This window comes from Canis lupus, chromosome 2 (genome assembly GCF_011100685.1).
Source record: "Canis lupus familiaris isolate Mischka breed German Shepherd chromosome 2, alternate assembly UU_Cfam_GSD_1.0, whole genome shotgun sequence".
Classification (NCBI taxonomy): Eukaryota; Metazoa; Chordata; class Mammalia; order Carnivora; family Canidae; genus Canis; species Canis lupus.
This window is the reverse complement of record NC_049223.1, coordinates 51017164-51044214: the sequence shown is the minus strand read 5'-3', so window position 1 is coordinate 51044214 and position 27051 is coordinate 51017164. Positions and strand designations below refer to the sequence as shown.

The 27051-nt window shown below is 35.8% G+C and overlaps 1 protein-coding gene across 6 annotated transcripts in view; it reads right to left on the bottom strand.

Moving 5' to 3' along the window:
* Window positions 1–5002: 5002 nt before the first annotated feature.
* The window catches only part of SREK1 (splicing regulatory glutamic acid and lysine rich protein 1), a 45452-nt gene continuing 23403 nt past the window's right edge, over window positions 5003–27051 (bottom strand). For 4 of the 6 annotated variants that reach the window (XM_038530754.1, XM_038530756.1, XM_038530758.1 and 1 more), the window contains 6 exons: window positions 26670–26784; window positions 21828–21947; window positions 21090–21458; window positions 17267–17362; window positions 10669–10813; window positions 5003–9586 (listed from right to left, as the gene is read on the bottom strand). In XM_038530754.1, the coding sequence (XP_038386682.1) occupies window positions 9437–9586; window positions 10669–10813; window positions 17267–17362; window positions 21090–21458; window positions 21828–21947; window positions 26670–26784 (995 nt within the window). In that variant the 3' untranslated portion in view covers window positions 5003–9436. The remainder of the gene's footprint in view (window positions 9587–10668; window positions 10814–17266; window positions 17363–21089; window positions 21459–21827; window positions 21948–26669; window positions 26785–27051) is intronic. The other 2 variants (XM_038530755.1, XM_038530757.1) reach the window with 1 other exon arrangement.

The following is a 27051-nucleotide window of genomic DNA, read 5'->3' as shown; positions in this document are numbered from 1 at the left end:
TGCTGACCAAGCCAGCCAGATGTTGTGGCTGGATGGAGATTTGTTGAAGCCGCCTCCGGTCACTGGTAGCCCACAGGCAATTGTGCAGTCTGATGATCGCACAAGAAGACCCAGCCTGGGCAACAAGGGAGACGGAACAGTCCAAGCTCCATTTGCCAAGCCAAGCGCCCAGGAGTTTGCATCTGTCGGGGCAGCACCCTGTCCTCAGCCACACAAAGGCACCCACGAGGCTCGCAGAAGCCCTGGGCCACCTCCCTGGATTTCACAGTTTCTGTGAGAAGCTGCCAGACTCCCTTCTTGTTTCAGAGGAAGTAGTTACAGAATATAATCCTTATTGCTCAATTTATTACTGTTTATTAGCATTTATTCTTAAGAATGGTAAAGAGCCTACATGCACATGAACTAGAGAACTCTGAAACCAAACAGACTGGCTACAGAATTTCAAAATTCTAGTCATCCTTGTATCATACTACTATACACATGACAACCATCTAGGTTGCTAGTTGTTGAGTCACAGTGAGTTTCATGACTTGTTTTATAATCACATGATCTCAACTAGGGTCTATCTCAGTTTAACCCCTATTCAAGTTTCTGATTATTAGCTTGCTCTCACACCATGCAATTAGGAGGAGCTTGACGTTAGGATGACAAAGATAAAAGCATGCACCCCAGATTCAGCTCTTGTAATAACGGGAGACCTCTCCCGTGCCCCCCACCCCACCCCCCTGTCTGTTCCTGGGCCACTTGGGGCTCTAGGCTGCCTGACCCTGAAGATCCAGATCAGGAGATCCACTAGGTCCAAGCAACCGGCTGAGTGGCTTCATAAAATCTTTATGCAAGTGAGCTTTTATGACCCATCAAGAAATCAGTCTTTGTAAATATTACCTCCTTCATTGGTTGTCACTGGCCACGTTGCACTTGGCAACAATCTAATGAGCCTGGACTGAAGCCTCCATCCTGCCAATCTGGTCCTTCTTTTCTTAAATAGGCCCTAAGATGGATTTACTGTGAAAATAATAAAGTTTAAGCTTCAAGACTCATTGCTTGCATGGATCTTTGCCAAGACTCCTAATCACATTTGTGTGTAGGGAAAACACAGAATCAGCACAAAGTATGCAGCCAAATAAGTAAGTTAGAAAGGCTAAGGGCAAGATTTCCCGCTTTTACATGCTTAAATTACATTTACATTTTAAGATGTAAAATAGACATGGAAGATTAAAAAAATGTCTTAAGTTGAACTTCTAGAGTTGTAAAATACAATATCTGAGATTATTTTTTAAAAGATACATTTAGGGACGCCTGGGTGGCTCAGTGGTTGAGCATCTGCCTCTGGCTCAGGGTGTGACCCTGGGGTCCTGGGATCAAGTCCCACATCGGGCCTCCCTGCAGGGAGTCTGCTTCTCCCTCTGCCTGTGTCTCTGCCTCTCTCATGAATAAATAAACTATTTAAAAAAAAGATACATTTAGGGGGCTCCCAGGTAGCTTCGGCTTAGGTCATGATCCCAGGGTCCTGGGATTGAGTCCCACACTGGGGCTTCTTCTTCTTCCTCTGGCACTCCCCTTGTTTGAACTTTCTCTCAAATAAAATTTTTTTAAAATCTTAAAAAGATACGCCTTGGGGCACCTGGATGGCACGGTTGATTAAGTGTACAACTCCTGCTCTTGACTCAGGTCATGATCTCAGAGTCATGGAATCAAGCCCCGTGTTGGGCTCCACACTCAGCATGGAGTCTGTTTTAGTTTCATTCTCCCTCTCCCCGTGCCCACCCTCTCTCTGAAATAAATCTTTAAAAAAAGAAGATATTGGGGAAAACGAACAGATTCAACTCTACAGGATATATTAACCTCAGAGAAGAGCAAGAGAACTACCCAAAGTGACATACACACACACACACAAAGCTGAAAAAAAAGAAAAGAGATTGAGTGAGCTGTGGGACAACTTCAAGTGACGTATATATAAATAGGAGACCAGAAGTGGGGAGGAGAAAAGAAAACATACATGAAGAAATAATGGTTGGAAATTTTCCAAATTTAATAAAAATTCAAAACATACTGACCCAAGAAGCTCAGGGAACCACAAACACTGAAACATATAAAACAATACCAAGGACTATCAGTCAACTGATTAAAACCAATTAAAGGAGAAAATCTTAAAAGTGGTCACAAATAAGGGTCCCTGGCTGGCTCAGTTGGAAGAGCATGACTTTTATCTTTTTTTAGAGAGGTAGTAGGGGGGATGGGCCGAGGGATATGAGGAGAATCTTAAGTAGGCTCTACACACAGCACGGAGCTGTGCTTGTGCAGGGCTTGATCTCACAACCCCGAGTTCATGACCTAAGACAACATCAAGTCAGATGCTTAACCGACTGAGCCACCCAGGCACTCCTCGAGTAATGTGACTCTTGATCTTGGGGTCATTATGAGTTCGATTCCCATATTGGGCGGAGAGATTACCTAAAAATAAATAAACTTAGGGGGGAAAAAGTGGTCACAAGAAGAAGGCCATGTAGAGGAACACGAAGAATGATAGCAGACCCATTTGCAATGACAAAGATGGGGTTAGAGTGTATTATGCTAAGCAAAATAAGTCAGTCAGGGAAAGACAAATACCATGTTATCTTTAGGCAGAGGAAAAATAGAATCAAGCAGAAATCTGGATCTACACAAAGACATAAAGAACACCATAAATTGTAAATATGTGGGTAAATATAAGAGACTTGTTTTTCCTTCTTCTTCAAAGTCTCTTTAAAACTATTCAAGCAAAAATAGTTACCACTGTATTGTGGTGACTTCAACAAATATAAATGTAGGACAAAAATAACACGAACTGGGACTAGGAATAATAAGAGTATTACAGGAAGGTTCTCACACTATAAATGAAGTGGTGTACTACTTTAGACTGTGATAAATGAAAATTCACACACAATAGGGGCGCCTGGGAGGAGGCTCAGTCAGTTAAGCATCTGCCTTCAGCTCAGGTCATGATCCTGGGCTCCTGGGATGGAGCCCTGCATCAGGGTCCCTGCTCAGCGTGAAGTCTGCTTCTCCCTCTCCCTCTGTCCATCCCCACCCTCATTCTGCTCATGCTCGCTCTTGCTTGCTCTCTCAAATTAAAAAAAGAAAAGTTTACACACAATAAACCCTAAAAACACTTAAAATCTGAAACAAAGTATTAGACCTAAGAAGCCAACAAGGAGCACAACTAGGATAATAAACAGGTATTCAAAAGAAGGCAGATAAAAAGTGGGATAAAACTCAGGATGATAGGAACACTTGGGTGGCTCAGCGGTTGGGCACCTGCCTTCGGCCCAGGGTGTGATCCTGGAGACCCAGGATTGAGTCCCACGTCCGGCTCCCTACATGGAGCCTGCTTCTCCCTCTGCCTGTGTGTCTCTCTGCCTCTTTCTCTGTGTGCCTCTCATGAATAAATAAAATCTTAAAAAAAAAAAAAAAAAACTTCAAGATGATAGATTTTAACACATCAATACTCACATTCAATGTAACTGGTCTTAATATTACCAACTAAGGCATAGGTTGACATACTGGATTAAAAAAAAAAAAAGGCTAAACTGTATGCTGCCCATAAGATGCACACTTAAATATAAACACACCAACAAGTCTGAAGTAAAAGGATAGGAAAAGATAATACTACACTAATATGTGGGTTTTTTAAAGTTTTTAATCAGACTGCTAGTATTAACATAAGATTTTAAGCAAAGAATATTACCGGGAACAAAAAGGGTTACTAAAGATATAAATGTCAATTCAACAGTAGAATATAACAACAATCCTAAATACTTATGAATTCAAAATACATAAAGCAAAATCAGGAAGAACTAAAAGGAAAAACAGACAAAATCCACAATCCACCTGGGGATTTCAAGACCCCAACATTAAATGATAGCAACAATAGACAGAAAATCATTAAGGATATACAAACTTGAACACCACCATCAGAGAGCATGACGTGGCATTATAGATTATTTCACTCAACAAGAGCCAGAAGATAGCTTCTTTTCAGGTGAGTGTGGGGCACTTATGAAGATGTACTGTGAGCCATAAAGCAACTCTTAGAAAATTTTTAAAAGGAAATCAAATCATACAAACTGTTTACTAATCAAAATGGAATTAAGTTATAAGAGAGCAACAATGCTCTTTGGACTCTAAATATCTGCCCAAATATTTCGACAGTAAAATAACACACACTGAAAGTAACCCAAGGATCAAAGACATGCTAAATGGAAAACTATGAAGTGTTTTGAACTGAACAAAAACAAAGACACAACATACGAAGATTGGCTGGAATGAAGCTAATGCAGTGTTTAGAAGGAAATTCATAGCATTACAATACCTATTTTGAAAAGAAGGCCTCACATCAGTGACTCCAGCTTACACATTAAATGAGAGAAAGAGCAAACTAAACCTGAAATAAGCAAAAGAAATAAGGGGCAGAAATTGGTGAAATAAAAAGAAAAAAAAAAAGAGGAAATGATGATGAAAGCAAAATCTGATTAGATTCCTTTTAAAGACATGTTAACATTAGGAACAAGAAAGTATCACTACATATCTTACTTTATTAAAAAAAGGGAATTTCCAACTTTATATCCCGATAGCTTTGACAACAAATTCCTTTGAAGATGTACACCACCAAAGCTTACTCAGGAATAAATAACCTGAATAATCCTAAATCTACTATTAATGTTGATTTGTAATGTTAAGAAGGAAATTCCAGACTCGGATTGGCTTTACTATGAAATTCCACCTAACGTCTATGGAAGAAGTAATGACAATATGAATCAAAGTCCTTCAGAAAACTGAAGAGGAGGGAACACACACAACCTTCCAATTCATCCTGTTAGGCCAGCAAGATCTTTGTAAAACCAAAACCAGAAAGACATTGCGAAAACCCTGGAAGGGCTTGTTACCACCTTTCAGTTATTTTTCAAAAGCCATAAATGTGTAAATGTCTCAGAAGTAGGTGAAAATACTACTCAACAGTGGCAACATTTTAAGATTTTCGTTTTTATTAAAAATATAGCAACACAATAGCAGCATCATTTGATAAATCTTTACTAGTCCACTTAGAAGTAGTCCTACTCACATAAATATACACCACCTATGCAGCATCTTTATGTTTACATTTTAAACTCTTCCCTTAATAATCCATCGCATTATGTGAAGAACACTATTGTAAGATTCAGGAGAGTAATATTTAACTATTAAACCGAACTACCTATACAACTACACAATACACCCAAAAGTCATCTTCTGTGGAAACCAGAGATCATTCCCCAAGAGGTTGTTGCCTACCACACACAGCCTCAAGTTGGTAAAACTCCGTCTCCTCAACTCTAACTTCTTCATTATGATTTTCATATACTTGAACTTGCACATATAGTCAAGAAATTAACTATCTAGCAAATAAAAGTTAATCAAGAGTGGAGAAAACTATATTAATTCCATTCCAATCCCAGGAAAATAAATCTCAGCAGTAAAATATGTCAAATTTCACAAAAGTTGGCAATTTTTGAAATGAAAATGTTAGATACAAAGTAAATTTAAAAATCAGGCAACAAACTAAAACCTTGCTTTTAAAAACAATGTATTAAGAAAAGCTATATTAAATATAAACTAATAATTTTAACAAATTAGTTGCTAGGAACTATAAAAATATCTTTAGAATGGAAAGAAATCTAGTGATTACATACTACCAGCCTGAATAGGGACCAAAAACCATTAACAGCTCTAGCTATTATTTTTAAAATAATGTATCAATCTTCAGACAGAATCACCAAGAGAAGATTTAAGAAAAACAAATTCATCCACAACCCCAAAATTAAATAGGGAAGTCAATTTCATTTTAAAAGACTATTACATTATACTTGACTACTGCTTCCAGAAATATAATTTAGCCCTTTTAAGAGCACTACCTTTTGAAATCTGAAAAGAAACAATTTTAAATGAATATTACACTAGTTAAATAAATGTGAGATTACTAAGTATGTAGGTAGTAAAAATTTTTTTAAAAACCTAAACATGTAAGGAACATACTTTGTGGAAATGGCTCTACTTTATAACCCACGCAGTTAGAATCAGATACTATGTTTGAGTGAAGATACAATTCCCTGAAATTTTAAGCTATGCGATGCATCCCTCCAAAGACTCATTTTAACAGCTAATTCAACTACTTAAAAAAAAAAAAAAAGATTTAATTCAAACCATATTATTTCTAATAGATTTTTTAAATGTTTAAAAGCCTATTACTACATACCGTAATTCTTAAAATTAGAACCTTCAGAGGTGATTTGGATTCAGGGCTTTTTAAGTTTTAAGATAAAGACAGAAACATATATATAGGAATGAATGAGGTCCTGGAAATAACATCACAAATGAAGTTATTTTCTTCACAAAAAAGAAAGGATTCTAAACATGAGTTTTTACTATTAAGCATGTCAAAATTTAAGCCTCTGACGTTTCTGAAGATCAACACAGCATATATAGAACTCTTGAATATAAGAATTCTGAACAAAATCACAATTAGTGTTTGCGATTATAAATTAGATTAGATGGAGAATAATAAGGAGATAATTGCAGAAGTTAAGGATTCATACTTGTTTTCACATATGAAACTAGCCAGCTTATTATGAAGGCCATCTTAATATAAATAATTCATTATGCACTGCTGAAAAGAAAGAACAAGATCAACAGAATTTGTCTAAAATGATGAATAGCAACACAATTAGGGAACAGAATGTACTCTCTGTATAATCAAGCTAAAAAAGATAATTACAGAAGGGATCAAGTATAAAAAGCTGTCTTCTCGGCCTTACCTCAAGTTTTCCTGACAACATCTACCTGGGTTGAAAGAGAATAGCCTTAAAGAAAAAACAAAATGCCTTGAAAGAAAATAATAAATGGAAACCTACCAGGCTCCTATAAGTGAACAAAGAAAAAAATATGTCTTTCTCTCTCTCATTCTTTCTCGATCTCTCAATCTCTCTCACGCATGCGCCCGCACGCACGCAACCACTCACCTCCAGGCCCTATACACTGCTTCTGTAAGCCCACTTAAAGACATTTTTTCACTTTCTTTGTATCTCTTGCATCCCTACTCAATTCATGTCCAACTTTTACAAATCAGTGTCTTTCAAAAGAAATGTCATTATTTTAAAGCTGAATGTCACCAGCAGGAAAAATAATTAGCAGCAAGCACCAAATTAACTGCCAACAAAGAAAACATTAGGAGTCCAGAGTACAAGAAATAACTCAAACTTTAAATGATTGTTTTATAGACACCAAACAAACATGTACTCTCCATGTCGAAACAATCTCTATGCCAACTAAAACAAGATAAACATGATAAACTAAGATGCTGTTTTGAAATGCATAAACAAATACTTTCCTCTAAAATACTTGGCTTTATTAGAGAAATGGTACTAAAAATAACAAAGATTCAAACAACATTTGCTCTATTCTACTTACATATTATAAATAAGACAGCTGTTGATGCAAGACACACACTCCTCCACAATCTTTCCATATGCACCCAAGCATTCTTGTATCAGAATAAGCTGTTTACCAGCCAACCGTATGTGGTTGAATGATTAAAATGACCATCTATACTTTACATAGTAAAGCATTTTCAAAAATTTTAATGTACACAGTGACAAAAAAGGAAAAAAAAAACACAGTAATTCTGAACACATGAAGAGTAATTAAGCAGCTTCATAATAAAACGAGGCTTCATTGCAATAGGGGCAATTCTTTCCGTTCTCTACCAAATACTTAAGTTTCAATAGTATTAACATTAAAAGAAAACTCAAGTTGAAACCAAGTAACTGATGTGCTACTCAGCTTTTTAAATCTATAAGTAACTCTTCCCATGAGGTAAGGCAACGGAGTAATTTGATTGTATTAGACTGCATTAAAATAATTATACTTGATTTATTTTAATAACATGCTAATCAAAAGGTATAACATTTGGGGAAACAAAACAATAATGAAAATATTTCTGAAATTATGACTTACGGCTTTGGGGGAAAATATTAGCAATGTTGTCATTTTACTACATGTATACTTCCTGCTGAAAGTGAGCCTAAGAGTAACGGACGACCTATATTTTAAACTCAAGTAAACGTATCCTTAAACAAATAACCTCATGTGTTCTCCTTTACATAGAATTTCTGCACATCATTTATGAGAAGATGATTAAGAGGTAATAATTAAGGCCATCCAATGGAGACGAGAAAGTGTTTGCTTTGATTTAAGTAAAGTAAGAACATGCTTCATTTTCAATCATCACAGTATAAAACTGATGGTCCCAAAACTGCACTGTTGTTTTAAGCTCTGAAGCCATTCTTGAAAACAGGACTTGCCTTGTGTTAGGTGAACTATGTGAGAAGCTCTTCTGACATACCATTTGCACACTTCTCTATGGGAGTGAACGGGATATCCATCTACGTTCCCTATGAACTGAGAATGACTAGCACATATAAAATTCTAGAAAACAGCATACCACATTGTAGAAGGCACTAAAGCTTCAGCTTGTGCTCCCATAGCCCATTTTGAAAACCCAGTCTTCTTTTAATAATGGCACCTTTGCCACCTACAGCTGACAACACACACTGCAATATTATTCATAATAAGCTTGGAAATGTCATGAAAGTTCAAAAAGAAATGCTTACTTTGTGGGGAGACCCAATGATTCTAAACTGAATACTAATACATTAGTATTAGTATTCAGCATGGGTGCTCTTCCTTTTGAAAGAGAACAGGAGCATGCATTGTCAGTTGTCTATTAATCCACTTATTTAAGCAATTTTAGTCTGTAAAACTATTTTAACAAAAAACTGTTGTCCTAAACAGTGAGCAAAAGAAAACACAATAGTGAGAATTTAACACAATCACCGTAAATCCTGTGAAGTAAATGTTAAAACTTCTTACATACTCTGCACTTACAAGGGTGTGTATATATTTGCACCGATTTCAAGCACATCATCAAATCTGTATATACTGAAATTTAAAAAAAAAAAGGTAAAACAATACAAAATTCAGCAACTACCATTTTTTAAAAGAGCCTCCAATGCTTATCTCCAGTCTTTATGGATAGTACAAATTTGGATCTTTGATGTCCCATTTATTTGTAATGGTTCTTGGCAAACACTAACAAACCACATGACAAGTGTGGCAGCCACCATGGAAATGCACAGATTCTAGAAGATGAGGAGTTTGGGTAACACCTGTTATTTTCACCATGTCCATGCTTTATTTTCTTACTCAGTAACAAGATGGCCACAAAGTCACCTAACAACTAGGAAAGCTGTTAGTTTGTATCTTTATGCTCAACTGGATTTCTTCACCGTTTAACATCTTGTTGAGAGAATTAAAAGCTTTGGATTTTTCTTCCAGCCTGTGTTCAGAGGTGCACCTGTCAGTTCTATACTGCTTCTGTTTTGGTAGAGAGGTTTTCTTCATTTGGCTGACAATTCCCATTTTGCTGCACTTTGTTTTCCTCAGTCCTTGGTGCGTCCTTGTCATCTACTTCTTTGCCCACGCTTAAATCTGGTTCTTTACTGTGTTCCTTCTCCTACAATGAATATTAAGCCATATGTTTAATATTTTTTCTCAAAAGTTGCCTGCTATTACATCTGGTTACAGCTAAAATAGGTACTTCTGTGAACTTAGTAAAAGTGATTATTTGCTCCCATTATCTTTTCACATAAATAAATGTATCACTATATCCTCTGTATTTCTCATAAAAGATGGAAATTGTAAATTAAATTACAATAATCAAAAAGAAAGTCTAGGACATATTCAATAAACATTACTGAATTGAAAAGTAGGACAGACTAGCCGAAAGAGTTAAATAGCTCCCAAAGATGCCAGGATAGGTTTGCAATCTGGATACCAAAGAAGCAAAATTCAGAGGATGCAGAAAAAGAAATCACTCTTCATTCTAGAAAAGACTGCTCAAGAACAGTCCAATTCTGCCCTCAGCTTCAAGGAGAATTAAATGAGAACATATGGAACAATCAATGCCTGACACACAGTAATGCTCAAGAGATGTTATCAAGGTTACTGATGATGGTGATAAACCCCTACCAATATGAGAGTAAATAAAATTATCAGGTGAAAGCTCTAGAACTTACAAATGATTTCCAAATACAAATACACTTACTGGAATAATAAAGCAATTAATGTAATTCACTAGCAATTAAATATTTATCCCCAAAAACACCCTTACTTGGTAGAATTTGGTTTTCTGTTGTTCTAATTCGACGAACCTACTAATTTCAGTATACATTACAATACCAATGACAACAGAACTTGTGTCAAATTTGCTGGAAAAAATCTATTTCAGGAAATACATATATTTTAAGGAAAATGGCCTCAACCAGAAATCTTCGTATAAAATCAAATATGCATTATCTGTAGACAGTCCTACTGTCTACAGGACAACCAGGACTCTAGGATTCCCTATAGTAAGGAATGTATGTGTCTGAGTTTCAGTTAGCTCTTACTTCATCTCTTCAAAAATCCAGCTTAAAAAAGTTATTAATCGAACAAATATTAAAGGATACCAAAAACATACAAGATATCAAGAAGTTTGTAAAAAATAATCTCAATTTTAATTATTCAAAGCCAAAACACTGAGTGATTGCTGCTTACTTTAAGTGAAGTATTGTTCTTCTCCAACTTTTCCTTTCCATCTCGGTCATTAGAACTCTTTCTTGTAGAGCTTGAACGTTCTCTCTCTCTTCTTTCACTAATATGGTCCCTTTCTTTTTCTCTTTTTTTATCCTTCTTATTTCTGCTGTAAGAACAGTGGTAATATGCCAGTTAACTTCTAAGACATTATAGACTCCCATGTTGTCGATGAAACAGTCTCATCTAACACTAATGCACTGGAAATAAGCAGGTCAGTAATCGGGTTTGACCAAGTTACATAAACAGTCCTACAGCCCCACCTGTTCTACCCCACAACCCAATTAATCTTTTTTTGCAGAGGCCACAGTGTGTTCACATAAAACATGATTTGGCATTTTCAATTTATTTGTTCAAGATTTATCTATCAACTGTAATAAGATTAAAATAAGGCCAAATATAGGGTGCTGGTTTTTTTATAGCCACCTTTTCAAAGCAAAAAGCAGAAAGGAATGTAAAGGATAAAAAATTAGGGGCAGCTCCAGGGAGGGCTGAATGACTACAGCAAAACTTAGAATTTCAAGTAACCTGTGCCACTGCCCTTGTCACTCACAATTACAAACAAGACCCACCAATTCAAGATCAAAAGTTAAGAGAAGACTTCATGAACAAATTTCATTTATAAAAACAATAGATCTTTAGAATTAGAGGGAAAAAATAATGCATTTTCGGTCAGAAGCATAATACCTTCCACTTAAAAAAGTTAGCCTCAACATGGAATTCTAAATTTTCTCTTGTAATAACGAGTAATTCAAAAATAAAGACTAAGAAAACAAATAAAGACATTCAGCAAACATATAAGTACATACGAAATTTAGTGTAACAAAGGTAGGATCTCAAATCACTGAGGAAAAGATGGTCTTTTCTTTTTTTAAGATTTTATTTATTTATTCATGAGAGAAACAGAGAGAGGCAGAGACACAGGCAAAGGGAGAAGCAGGCTCCATGCAGGGAGCCTGACATGGGACTCGATTCCAGGTCTCCAGGATCAGGCCCTGGGCTGAAGGTGGCGCTAAACCGCTGAGCCACCTGAGCTGCCCTAAGATGGTCTTTTATAAATAAAAGGTTTGGAGACAACTTATTTGAAGTAATTAATCTGGATCATTATCTCATATCTCATTCCAAAATATCTAAGTAAGTCCAAATGGATTAGAACCTAAATTTTTAAAATAAAATAGTATTAGAAGAAAATATGGGTAAATTTCCTTACTATCTGGGTGAAAAAAAAGATTTTTCAACCATAACTAAAAATTCAGGTACAATAAAAGACTGATAAATTTGCCTACATAAAACTTTGCAAGTAAAAAAAAAATTAGCATGTTCAAAAGAAAAATTACATATTTGCAACATATGTGTGCATCTTTCTACATTAATTCTTAAGTGTCAAAGGAACAATCACATTAAATTGAATAAAATTCTTAGGAATAAATTTAACCAAGGCAAAAAATTTGTTAAAAAGATGAAAACAAATAAATAGACATCCATGTTTATGGACTGGAAGACTTAACTATTGTTAAGATGACAAACAGCATCCAAAGCCAACTAGAGATTGAATACAACCTCTATCAAAATCGCATTATCTTTGTTATTAGCAGATATACAAAACCCATCCTAAAATGCATATAGAATCTTGAAGAACATCAAATAGCCAAAACAATCTTAAAATTTAGAACAAAGTTTGAAGGCACAGCATTCCCAACTTCAAAACTTACTGTACAAAGAAAGGTACAGTAATCAAAACAGTGCAGTATTACATAAAGACAGAAAATAAGCCAGTGGAATAGACCAAAGACCCAGAAATAAACTCCCACATATATAGTTCAAATGACTTCTGACTAGGGGGCCAAGACCCATTCAAGGGGGAAAGGACAATCTTTTCAACAAATGATACTGGGAAAACTGGATAGCCACATGCACAAGAATGAAGTTGGACCATTATATCATATTAAAAAATTAATTCAAATGGGTCAAAGACCTAACATATATGTTAAAACTATAAAATTCTTAGAAGAAAACTATAAAATTCTTAGAAGAAATCCAGGCACTGGATTTAGAATGATTTCTTGGATATGACACCAAAAGCAAAGGCATCAAAAGGAAAAAAAATAGATAAATCTGCCTTCAACAAAATTAAGAACTTTGGGACATCTGGGTGACTCAGTGGTTGAGTATCTGCCTTTGGCTCAGGTCCTGATCCTGGGATCAAATCCTGCATCAGGCTCCCCATAGGAAGCCTGCTTCTCCCTCTGCCTATGTCTCTCTGCCTCTTTCTGTCTCCCGTGAATAAAGAAAATATTTAAAAAACAAAAACAAAAATAAAAACAAACCAAAATTAAGAACTTTAATGCATCAAAGAATACTATCAAGAAAAGAAAACCCACAAAATAGGAGAGATATTTACAGATCATGTATCTGGTACACAAGATTAATACGCAGATTTTAAAGAACTCCTACAACTTAACAAAATACAAATAACTAAATTTGAAATGGGCAAAATACTTGAAAAGACATGTCCTCTAAGATAACACAAAAAATAATTAAGCACACACAAAGATGCTCAACATCACTATTCATTAGAAAACCATAAATCAAAACCACAATGAGATACCACTACGCACTCAGTAGAATGGCTATAATCAGTCAGACAATAACAAATGTTGGTGAGCATGCGGAGAAATCAGGACGCTAACACAATGCTGGTGGAAGGTAGAATGGCACAAGCACTTGGGAAAACAGTCTGGCAGTTTCTAAAAAGATAAAGAGAGGGGCACCCGGCTGGTTCAGTTGGTAAAACATGTGATTCTTGGTCTCAGGGTTGTGAGCTCCAGCCCCACACTGAGTAGAGATTACTTAAAAAAAAAAATTAAAAATAAAAAAATAAATTGACTCACTGCTTAGCACACTGATTAAAAAAAAAAAAGGAGAGTAAAACAGCACTGGGTAATTACCACTCATTAGGCACATGCCCCAGAGAAATGAAAACACAGGGCCTCACAAAAACTTGTACATGAATAGTCATAGAAGCATTACTCATTATAGCTAAAAAATGGAAACAATACTAAAAGTTCACGAACTAATGAATGGATAAATAAAACATGGTTTTATGCATTCAATGGAATATTATTCACAAGGAATCAGGTAGTGATCCATGCTACAACATAAACCTTGAAAACATTACATTTAGTCATAGAAGCCAGTTGTAAAACACATGCTGAGTCCACATATGAACATCCAGAAACAGGCAAATCCACAAAGATAGTGAGACTGGTGGCTGCCAGGAGCTGGGGGGGGAGTAATTGCTTGTGGATACGGGTTTTCAAGTGAAAAAAATGTTCTGGAATGAAGTAGGAGTGATGGTTGACAATACTGTGAACCTAACTAAAAACCACTGAATTGCACATTTAAAGTGAATTTTATGATATGTGAATTATTTCTCAATTAAAAAAGAAAAACCCAACATGTAAGTGAGGCTAAGTACAGTTACTCACATACATACACAGATATTCTAATCAATGCATTTGCTTAATTTTGCAAGAAGAAACACAGGAAGGATAAAAGCAATTGATCACTTACAGAAGGTGGGTGGGGAGCAACATAGAAGGAATGGGTCAGAAGTAACCTTGTGAAAAATTAGGCAAAAAAAGTAACCTTTTTGCCTAATTTGAATTCACAACTGAGAAAAGTTTTAACTTCCAAGACCAAAGTATTAAAAATATACACATATGGCCCATGACTACAGTATCATAATGCCTCCTATTATTCTCACCTAAAAACAGTAACCCACTGTTTGGGTTTGTTTGCCAGTAACCCACTGGCAAATAAACAGTAAGACCCCTACTGAGAAACATGCTCCTCTTTACATTCTGACAAAGGTTTTTGTAAATTTCTCTTTTCTTTACCTAGAAAACCAACTGAAAAACTATGACAAATTATTAAGGTGATGAAATAAAAAATAAATACACAAAATGCAGTAATCTTCCTTTGCATGAACCCAACCTCCAGCTAGAGGACATAATGAAAGAAAAGACAGGAGAAACAACAACAATAAAGTATCTAGAAATCAACTTAAAGATGTATAAAATCTCTATGAAAAAAATGAAAATAAAATAAAATTAAATTAAAAAATCTCTATGAAACAAACACTGAAGTATTCCTAAAAAACACTACAAATGGTTTAAAGAAGTAAAAAAGATACTGGAAAGCAAGACTCACCACCATAAGGCTTTATTGATAAAATCTGTTTGTCAATTTCCCTAATTAATAAATTTAATGCAACTGTAATACAGATCACCACCAGATTTTATTTCTAGAACCTAAACAACTCTTATGTTCAAATGGAAAAATAGGCAAGAATGGTCAGGAATGCTCAAAAAACAGCAGTGGAAGAGTGGGGAAGAATTGGCCCTACTAAAATGTTAAAAAAAAAAAAAAAAAACTATACAATCTGAGTTATAAAAAATAAAAAAGCATGGGGCATTGGTACATGCATGAATCATCAAACCAATCCAGCAGCAGAGAAGGCCCAGAAATAGACCCAACCACAAACAGAAATATTTAGTACCTGAAAAGTCAATATAACAAATTAGTGTTAGAAAAACATGAGCTTTTAATAAGTGGTACTGTACTGATCAACATAAAAGCATATGGAGGGATGTCTGGGTGGCTCAGTGGTTGAGAGTCTCCCTTTGGCTCGGGGTATGATCCTGGAGTCCCAGGATCAAGTCTCACATTGGTCTCCCTGCATGGAGTCTGCTTCTCCTCCCTCTTCCTATGTCTCTGCCTCTCTCTCTCTATGTCTCTCATGAATAAATAAATAAAATCTTAAAAAAAAAAAAAAAAACAGAAAGAGAAAAGCATATGGAAAAATAAAATTGGACCCACATGCCATACTATACATAAAGACGAACTCCTAATGGATCAAAGATTTGAACGCAATAAGTAAAATCATAAAAGTACAAGAAGAAACAGTGAGGGGCATTCTATTATAATCTAGATCTTTCTAACTTTATAAGACTCAAAATCCAGAAATCATAAAACGAAACATTTGAGAGATGTCTGGCTAGCTCAGTCAGTAGAGCATGTGACTCAATCTTAGAGTTTTAAGTTTCAGGCCCACACTGGGTATACAGTTTACTTTAAAAAAGAAAAAGAAAAAACTTAGGAAACTACTAAAAAATCAAAATCTCTTGTAGAATCAAGTCTCATAATATTTTCTGAAAATGAAGGACAAACTAGGAATGATAGCTGGTATCAAATCACTAAAGAATAATCTCCCTAATACAGGGGCACCTGGCTGGCTCAGAAGAGCATGCAACTATTGATCTCAGGGTCATGAGTTCAAACACCATGTTTGGGTAGAGTTAACTAAAAAAATAAAATAAAATAAACTTAAAAAAAAAGAATAATGTTGCTAATTCAAAAAAAGCCCCTGGATATAAGAAAATTCTAAAAACAAACAAGCAAACAAAAACCAGACCCCACAAAACAAACAAAAATAATGGGCCAAGTATCTAACAACTCACAGAGAAATACAAATGGCCTTCAACTATATGAAGAGAAGGTCATCTTCACTCTTAAGAGAAATGCAACTAAAATTACTATATCCTGATACTATTTCTCATCTATCAGACAAAAATCCACAACTGTAGTAACAAAGTATGTTGTAGCTGATGGAAAACAGGCACTCTCATACACAGTCTGTTAAAGTGCAAACTGCTGCCTTCATAAGGAGGGAGGGCGATACAGAAATACTTCTCAATACTATAAACACATTTAGCCTCCGACACTTTTGGAATTTTCCCACATACCTGCACACAACAAAGTCTGAAGCTATTCATTACAGTACTGTATAATCTATGACAGGAAAATTAAGAAAACCTATTCTACTGCAGACTGATTAAATAAACCAAAGTACTGCCACATAACGAAAGTCCATGCAGTTACTAAAAAAGAATGAGGGGACGCCTGGGTGGCTCAGTGGCTGAGTGACAGCCTTTCGGCTCAGGGCGTGATCCTGGAGACCCAGGATGGAGGCCCACATCGGGCTCCCTGCAGGGAACCTGCTTCTCCCTCTGCCTGTGTCTCTGCCTCTCTCTTCTCTGAGTCTCTTGTGAATAAATAAAATCTTTAAAAACTATAAATAAATAAAAAATAAAAAAAAAGAATGAAGCAGCACTCACTAATGAATATGTAAAGATCTTGCAGGTAATTGGGTGAAAAAAAAGCAAGGGCACAACATGTGGTTTTTGTGCTGCCTTTTGCAAAGAAATATGAAAAGAAACTATAAATTTCCATCTTGTATATCTAAACACAAAACTGGAAGGACATACAATACAAAAAAAAGTGAAGTCACTACTTACGGAGACAGAGAAGATGAATGCATAGGTGAAGTTAAGACCTACTGATCTGTAACTTTTTATGCTGTTGGGATTTCTCAAACATGCAAATGTATAACGTATTACTCATTCAAAAGAGAAAGTTTAAAAACAGATCAAAAAGAAAAGATTTCTACGCCCGCCCCCCACTCCATCCTTGGGTTTATTAGCACACGCGTTCAACCTACCTCCTAGGGGAGGGAGATCTAGAAGATTTCCTTTTTATAGTTTTTGATGTTCTTGGTGATCTCGAAGAACTCCTGCTCCTCCTCCTACGTCTTTCCCTGGAAGTCAAAAATATATTATTTAAAAATACAGGAATTTTAATAAAGGGAATTCAAATACACAAAAGCAAATGGGTCCTTAATGCTCTCATGCAAACATTCTTCAAAGGCCAGTTTAAAGTCATTTCCTTTAAGAACATGTTCTATTATGTAGTATTAGTGGAGGTCAAATTTTGAACCATAAATTTTACAGACATGAAAATATGTTCTAAGATTTCATAACGGAAAAGGAAGAAAACCTTCTTCTCATCTGGTTTATCTGAACAATAATTTCCTAATTACAGTAATAATTTCCTAATGGCTACTTTAGATTCTCTCAAGTATGTTCTTCTTCCGCATCTAAAAGGTTTTGCTTGTCCAGATCCGTTTGTCCTGCATCTAGCTCCTTGCTGCCCCACTGTGGATTATTTTATAAAAGATTAAGTTGGCTTGCAATATGTGAACTTTCCAAATCCAAGCATTTAGAATATCTCTAAAAAAGTATTTACATTAATTCATTTTATAGAGAAACTGTTTCACCCCCCAACTTCCTACCACTTTAGTGCTCTCTTCATGTAAAACTAAGTGCACAAATTGCTTAGACAGAAATAAAATAGTTAAAACCTATGGCTTGAATGTGAAATAAAAAATAACTAATGAACTGACAGTGTTTAGTATTATTAAGAACTATTTTGTTTACCATGTGAGCAAATGATTCATACACAAAATTACTTCATTTATAAACCTGGTCAACTGAGAAACAGTGAATTTCAAGATGTCCATAATTCAAGGGATGAGGTAGGAAGGAGGACATACTATGATTAACGTGTCCAATGATCTCACAAAGAGCTCTAATAAGTAGTGGTCGTACAGGTCAAAGAACCAAATCCGCTAGAATCATAGTTCTCCATACCACCTCAACAAGAATATTCTAGGCTAATAACACATTTTGCCTACATTTCTCATTATAAAATTTAAAATTACATAATGCTCAGATGTGGTAGATACAGTAAATGTTATGCCTAAAACAGCCAAGAACTTTGAAAACAACATCAATTCCAATACTACCTAAGGCCCTTTCCTCCATTACCTGATTTTATTTTCATGACACCTCAAAATTACTCTTCCTGACTAAGGTGAAAATCAGGTAAGGATATTCCATTCAGTCACTGCCATTCTGTAACAGCGCAGCACAAGTACCACAAAGCTTATTTCATAAGATGAGATTAACAGTGTGTCTTAGGCTTTGTTTACACAAAATGGTTCCACCCTACCCAGTTTAACTTTGTTCAGGAAGCACGATGCACAGGTGGACATCTGGTATCAGTATTTTCTCCTTTCCCCTTACTAGCTTTACTAGTGAATATAAACATTACCAGTTGCTTAAATATCAAAATTTCCTTTAAAAATGTAGATTAGAGGACAATGTTGAAAATAAAAATACACTATTTTTGAGCCGTTAAAATGTTTCCCGTTTACTAAACAAATCAAAGCACAAGAAAAACAGAAAAATACTAAAAGAAGACAAATTTTAACTCTTTACCAAGCTCTTTGAAAACAGGAAACATTTCAAACTTCTGAAACCTTTTTAAGATTTTATTTACTTGAGAAAGAGAGAAAACACATGCACACACGTGTGCTGAGTGAGTAGAAGGAATGCAATAAGCAGACTGTCTGCTGCTGCGGGGCTCCATCCCAGGAGCCTGAGATCATGACCTGAGCCTAAGGCAGACACTTAACTGACTGAGCCATGCAGGCGCCCCACTGAACCTTTGGAAATTCATGTTAGTCAGCATTTATTCCCCAGGCCCCAGACAGGAGTTAAGAATATACTTAGGAATGAATGTAAACATCTGAACTTTCTTAAACATCAAGCAACTTAAAATGCTCCCCCTCAAATTAAAACATTTCAAAGTCATCAAAAAAGTAAATTCAACTGAATTTAAAAGGAATCAAAACATTGTTTTGTGTTATGAAGGACAACAACTAAATGATCACATAAACATGAAGGAATGTTGACAGGCAAATCAATAAAATCACTGTGGAGTAAAGGAACCGTTGCAGACTTGACTGATGTCCACAGCAATGAGGCTAATTAATTCTTCAGTTTCTGGTTCAATGTGCTGAAGTATGGCAGTGATCTGTTTATTTTAACCCTCATTTGAATATATACTGTAGCTTTCAACTTTATGCTTTTGTGGCAGTTTTTAAAAGCAAGTACCAGGTACTAATTAGAGAATTCTCAAACTTAATCTCTTAAAAAGAAGAGAAAGAGCTACCGTACTTCTAATGGAAGTGCAGAGCAGATGGAAAATTTCCCCTGAGCTGCAGTATTATCATACTTCTAAACCATGACAATAATAGTCTTCTCACATACTGCGAGGATTAAATAAGGTTAGTCATGAAAAACTGTGCTGACACAAAATCTGACATATAGTAAAGCATGCAATAAATGCCTGCCATTATTTTGTATTACCTGACCAAAGACGGGTATTAAAAACAAGCTACTGAAACACAAAGTTAGAAAAACAGAAAATATACATTCATCTCCAGTTATTTTCTATGGAAAACCAAACTTAAAATATCCATAAAGCTTGCTAAAATAGATATTTTGTTGAGTGTTTTTAAGTCTAGTTTAAAACAAGTTAGGACTTGATGGGATGAACACTGGGTGTTATACTATATGTTGGCTAACTGAATTTTTTTAAAAAGTTAGGAACCTCCATTTACTCAGTTATTATATCATCTGGAGTAATGGATACAGGTTCAGATAATCTGGAATCAAGGAAGGTCCTATGTTCTTTTAGCAGCTGTTACTATGGCAACCTGCTGCCATCTGGTGGCAGTGTACTTATTAATAGAGGGAACAGTCCCTAGGAAAAACAGTAAAATCTGAACAGTGACAGATAAAGGAAAACCAAAATTTAAACACCCAAAAAAATAGACCAGTAAAGATAACTTAAATAAGTAATTTAATAAGAACTTAAATAAGAAACTTAAATAAGAAATTTTAATAATCATTCTGCATATTAAAATTCACCAAGAGGTCAGTTCTTCCATATTGAAAAAAGAGGGGAGGGGAGGGGAGGGGAGGGGAGGGGAGGGGGAGGGGAGGGGAGGGGAGGGGAGGAGGAGGGGAAGGGGGAGTAGGGGAGAGAGAGAGAAGAGAAGAGAAGAGAAGATATGAGAAGAAGAGAAAGAGAAGAGAAGAGAAGAGACAGTAGAGAAGAGTAAGATGAAGAGAAGAGAAAAAAAACTTGCCCTTGCCATATCATCCTCCAACAAAATCAGCAGCAGCAGCAGCAGCCACTGCGGCTGCCACCACCAGATTCAAACAGTGGGTTACAAAAGATAGTTAAAAACTTTTCAAATGGGGCACCTGGGTGGCTCAGTAGGTTAAGTGTCTACCTTGCACTCAGGTCCCAGATCGAGCCCTGCATCAGGCTCCCCACTCACTCCTGCCTGCCGCTCCCCCTTCTCTCTCTGCCAAATAAGTAAATAAAATCTTAAAAAAAAAAAAAAAAAAAAAAAAACTTTTCAAATAACTTTGCCCAATTATCATCCCTTCTACCTCACTGGTTCACTACTGTGGCAAGGGCTCTACTAGAGAAATGTTTATTCTGCAATTAGAGGGAAATATTATTGTACTATTTCCATTTGCCCAGAATAATCTTTTCCCCCTTGGTTAAAATTTATTTTCATTTGTTGACAGTATATCCCTTGGCAAAAATTTTAAGCATTATCAAACCTGCTGGAACTACGAGATCTTCTTGATGCGTTGTAACTTCTGGGTGGTGTTCTGGATTTTTTATCCTTCTTTCTTTTCTCATCTATCTCCTTGGATCTGTCCTTGTCTCGTTCCTTTTCTTTGTCCTGTTCCTTTTCCTTTTCCTTGTCTCGCTCCTTGTCATGTTCTTTGTCCCGCTCTCTCTCTCTGTCCTTTTCCTTGTCTTTATCCCGGTCCTTTTCCCGTTCTTTATCTTTGTTTTTACCCCGTTCCTTTTCTTTTTCACGTTCCTTCTCCCTGTCTCTCTCTTTTTCCCTTTCCTTTTCTCTATCTTTTTCTTTCACTCTTTCCTTTTCCTTGATCTTTTCTCGGGTGTCTTTTCTCTTGTCCCTTTAAAAACAAAAATAAATAAATAAATTCACAACTAAAATTATTCTATTCCCCAAAAAGGACCTACCTCTTTCCTCGACAATCGACCCAAAACAATTTATACTAGCTTATAACACATTACACAATAATTTCTATGTAACCAAGGTGTACATGAAGCTGCTAAATCAAACAATTAACAGGTTCAATTATGTATTTTAGAAACCTCATGCGTCATTCTGATCATCATACTCAAATCAATGGCAACCAATATTAATCACTACTAAAACAATCAGAAAAATATAATGTTGCTCATTAAAAACCTAAACCGTAAGAATTTTTTAACAAATGAAGCCACAAAAAAACTTACCACTAATTTCCCCCAAAACTCACCGTGAACGTGAACGACTCCTTGACTTTCGCCTCTCTCTTGATTTAGAGCGTTTTTTATGTGGGCTCTTAGATCTGCGTCTGTCTTTTTGTCTTGAACGTGATCTATTATGGGATCTACTCCTAAAGAAAAACAAGTTGTTAGAATGTCAAAACTTACTGTTAATTTCAATTTTTAAACATTTAAGATGTCTTTTAAGTAAGAAAATTTTAAAACCTATCCCAAGTATTTATCAGTATTTTAAAATTCTCTATTACGTAATGCCTCAGTTGACTGAGGCAGACTATTTGACTATTTGAAATAAATTATCCAGAACACAAAGACAGAGAAAGAAATTAAGTTACTTTCTACGTCAGACTGAAGTTGTAATATTCTTTTTTTTTCTTTTTAATTTATTGAGAGACAGAGAAAGAGAGAGAGAAAGCAGGAGCAGGGGGGTAGGAGTAGAGGGAGAGGGAGAAGGAGAAGCAGCCTCCCCACAGAGCAGGGAGGAGGCAGGGCTCCATCCCAGAACCCTGGGATCATGACCTGAGTCAAAGGAAGACAATCAACTGAGCCACCCAGGCACCCCTGCCTTCTTTTTTTGAAGCTGTTATTTTCACATGTGGCTTTCTTTTGCTCATTATTATATGACTGTTACTATGGGACTTCTCCCATAGAGCAAGTATTTATATCCTAAATTTAACTCTTGACCTGCACATAATAGAACTGCTTGTGATTATACTGCTTATGGTTACACTTTGACAGGAAATAGTGGTTTTAATGGCTCAAGAGTTTCTCTAACTGGCTGTGTGATATTCGTCATAATATATATTAAGAATGTGTACGGAAGCACCCAGTACTAATTACGCTGCTAGTATGACAGGAAAATAAATGTTACTCATGAGTTAAAGATATGTATAATCCTATGTTGGATTTGCAAGATCTTGATTTTATAACCATATAAACATAGCTATTAAAAGAAACCTTTATTACCAGAATTCTTGCAGGAGAAATAACTGTTACTCCAATTCTGAAATTCTCTAGGCTCCTTCTTCTCAATGAAATATTGCTTATATAATGTGATTTTCTTTAATAAAGAGGTACCCTAATAACTAGTTATTAAAACATAACAAAATTGAATGTATGGAACTTAACAAAGTGATGAGACTCACCAGCTCTGGAGTAAAACAATCTGGCTGTGACACTTGGCTCTGCCACACACTAGCTGGGAGAACCCTTACCCAGTCTAAGTCTAGTTTCTTCATCTACAAAGTTGGAGAAGCATACCTACGTACCCTCAGGCTGTCATGAGGACTGAATCAGATGATACATGAAAGACTGCCTAGCAGTCTTCGGTATGGAGTAAATGCTCAAAATTCTTAACTCTCAAGATCATCAACATTAACAATCAATATAAATGAAAAGTTTAAATTATAGCTTTATTTTTCCCAAGGAGATCAAATCAACTTTCATAAGTATGCTTTTATAATTAAAATGCATCTTGATAGTCATGTTTTCATGAATTAAGTTAAAACAAATATCTATAAAAGAAATACAGAGTTAAATACTTGTGGTATGCTAAGCCAGAAAAATTTCCACAAAATTTTCAATTAATAATAAAATCTTAATCCTAAACACATTTTTCAGTTAGTTAAAATCTGTTTTCCACAGCTAATTTTCAATTGAATCACTCACCTATTATATGGCTTTAAAAATTATACATTTATCTTCATACCACATTTTTAATGTAAGAAGATAAGCTACAGCTTGTTGAAATCTTTATTACTAATAACCCAAGAGACACAGAGTTGAGTGATAGGTATTAAGGCAAAACTGCAAAACTTAAAAACATTTTTAATCCATTTATAGACATCCACATAAGGGCAATGTGTTTTAAGGCCTTTGCTTCTATGTACTTAATAGAAACTCTACTTTTCTGTTCTAGTTAACCTTGCTAAAAATATATAGTAATTTTGTTTTCCTCCAACACTGCTGCTTTTTAACCTTAAGCAAAGAAACACGTTTTAAAACATTATGTATAGCTTTAATAAATAAAGTTAAAAAACACTGATCAGGGCAGCCCAGGTGGCTCAGTGGTTTAGCACTGCCTTCAGCCCAGGGCGTGATCCTGGAGACCTGGGATTGAGTCCCACGTCAGGCTCCCTGCATGGAGCCTGCTTCTCCCTCTGCCTGTGCCTCTGCCTCTCTTTCTCTCTCCTCTCTGCGTAGTCTCATGAATAAATAAATGAAAATCTTAAAAAAAAAAAAAACACTGATCACTGGCTTCCCATCTTACCTTATGGGTCCGCAGAGTTTGAAAGTCCCAAGAGTAATTATCCTATTTTAATTTTGACATTAAATACTTTCATGTCCCTATCTCACCCACTAGTCACCTACAAACAAGTGTTGTGAACAGGAACGCTAAAAGCTTCAAGTCAAGAGCAAATCTAATCCAACCAAAGAGAAAGACTTGAGTTACCATTAGGAGATCATTTCAGCATATGTGCAAAATCACATTTATAAATTAAACTGTAAATACAGAACAACTTACCATTATATCTCATCAAAGTTCAACTCTAAGTCTGCTCTTTCCCCTTAAAATACTAAGAAATGTCTTATGGTTCCCATGCTGGTCTGTCAAGGTTACTTAACTTTATAATAATCACAGTACTACCTACCTTTTATAACACTGTCATTTGGAAAAAACACATATAAAAATTTGAGCATAGTCGAAACACTTCTCCAGTCCTAGTCAAGATACAATGACAAGAAATCCCTTCCTGCCTCCTACTACAGAAGGAGAAGGAACAGGAAGGGGATAGAGGCTGGAGGGAGGCTCTAGGAGCATCTGAGAATGCTAAAGAAAGTAGAGGGTGAGCCTTCAAGAGCAAAGGATCCTGAAACTCACATTCCTGTTAATAAGTCTAGTGGGGCAGAGCCAGAGCTGAGGGTATCAAATTCCACTAGCAGGGGGAAGCCAAGAAATGCCTGCCATCCCACTCCCCTACCAGGGAAGTTCCTTCCATACCAAGATCCTTAAGTCAAATGTTTGTGGTTAAGGAGTTTTTTTTCCCCCCTTAAAAAGAACCTTTCTTCTTTTGTATTTATGAACTCAGTAAAGGCTACAAGTGTTTCTATACATGTATAAAAAACAGTATAAATTTACGCACTACATAAACTTATCTGAGTGTTACATATATGTGTGTGCCAAAAACAAGTAATTTCTAATGCCACACAGTTAGACAAACCTACAGGAAAGCTTTCTCATGAATTAGGAAGTAATTAATAAATTTTATCTTGGACTGAAAAATTCTTCTCCTAACCCTTGATAGGGGAAATTATCCAAATATACCTAAAATGATAAGAGCAAGCAGCCTTAAAGCAGAAAGTTAAATTGCTCCAACAGATAAATCTTCACAGAGATTATCAAGGAAACAATGATGTTAATCAAATTTTGCTTTTTTCCAGCCTTAGAAAACCACCAAGGTATTAGATTTGGAGCACAGCTCTTAGAACAACACAAAATGAGGTTCAGGTCATTGGTCTCCTGTTTCCTCAGAAAAGAGGCAATTACTCTTCAGCTCAATTTTGTATTTCCTTTACCTCCTTTACCTTCACCACATCCTGTCAATCTGTAGAAATATTCATAATCTAACTGACTTCTGTTGCACTGCCTTATTCCTTGTACACGCAACGACTTCCTTCACTTGGATCTGAATTTGCCTTACTGGAAGACCTTGGAGGGCAACAGTAAACTATATCCCAAAAGAGACTTTACAAACTAAGAATTATAGAAATGTATATACCAATAAGCAGTCAGAAGTATAGTTTACTAGAGTCAAAGAATATAATTTTTCCTATCTCATTGCTTCAATCTCCTTGATATCATAGAAGAACAGACTAAATTGAGCTTGCTGCTGACACTGAACATAGAGCATACTGATTCCTTTTCCCTCCCCTCAAACCTTCCTCCTTCTCTAATACAACCACACAGCTCGCACACACACAGGCACATATACTTTTCTCTCTCTTCTCTTCAGATCTAAGTATGTATATACATATTAACACATAATTAGGATCCACTATATACATTTTCACATTTCAGTAACATCTCCCTATGTATCCTAGAGAAGACAATAAAACTTGACACTTTAAACCTGATTCTTAGGGCACTTCCAATCAAAATGATGTTGCAAGTTCACATTTTGAGGTCTATTTTGGACTAAATACAAAACAGATTTATTAAAAGAAGAAAATCACAATGACAGAACTATGTTCAAAAGTAAGATAAAAAGAACAGAAACAGAGCTTAAGTATAATATAATACTGGAGCTAAAGGTGCAAAGTCACTCCTGTGCTTCAGGTCCCAAAGGGGGTGCAAAAGGCTCTTATCATCAAGAATACCAAAGATCTAAAGCACCTCACTTGACTCATGAACTAGAGATAAGTTAGTACTAGAAACCAAGATCTAAGGTGCTACTCTCCAAGCCGTGAAGGGACTGAGGGGCAGGGGAGCTGCTACTTCAACAATACTTCAGCATCACCACACATATGTTTCCTTTTCTCAAGAAGAAGAATGAAAACTTTCTACCAGTTCTGTATAAAGACTAGTTTATTCTTAGAAAAATCAGGAATAAAGCACCTCAAGATAGAAAACCAACCTCCAAAACTGTAAATTAGAGATAATAAAAATTATGCATTAGATAAAATTTCATTCGTAACTACAGTATTATAATTATAGCAACATTTAATGATAAACCTAAGTCCTGGTGAGCTCCAGCAAAGTTTCTAAAACCTCAGAAATCTTAACTATTTTAAACACAAGACCAAAAAATTTAAAATAGGATAGCAGAAATTCTCACCTGTGTTTTGATTGTGATCTTTTTCGTCTAGAATGGGATTTTGAGCTAGACCTGGATTTTGAACGAGTGTGGGAACGAGATCGACCGCCTTTTCTTTCATTGCTCTTTCCAGACTCTGGGAGGAAAAAACCACTTTGCAGTGTAAGCTCAGAACAATTAAAGATCCCAGTTAATAATCAGGCACAAGTGGAATGTACCACATATAGTGCAAGGGGCCTACTCTCTGTACATCCTCCTCCTGTGCAATTATCCTTCAGAAACATCCAAGAAAGTCATTGCATAAACTCGTTGAGTGCAGCCACCCTGCAGCAGTACATATAAACCAGATGATTATAAACAGCTGTTCGTAATATTTTGTTGCTGCCATAATGTACCATTATAA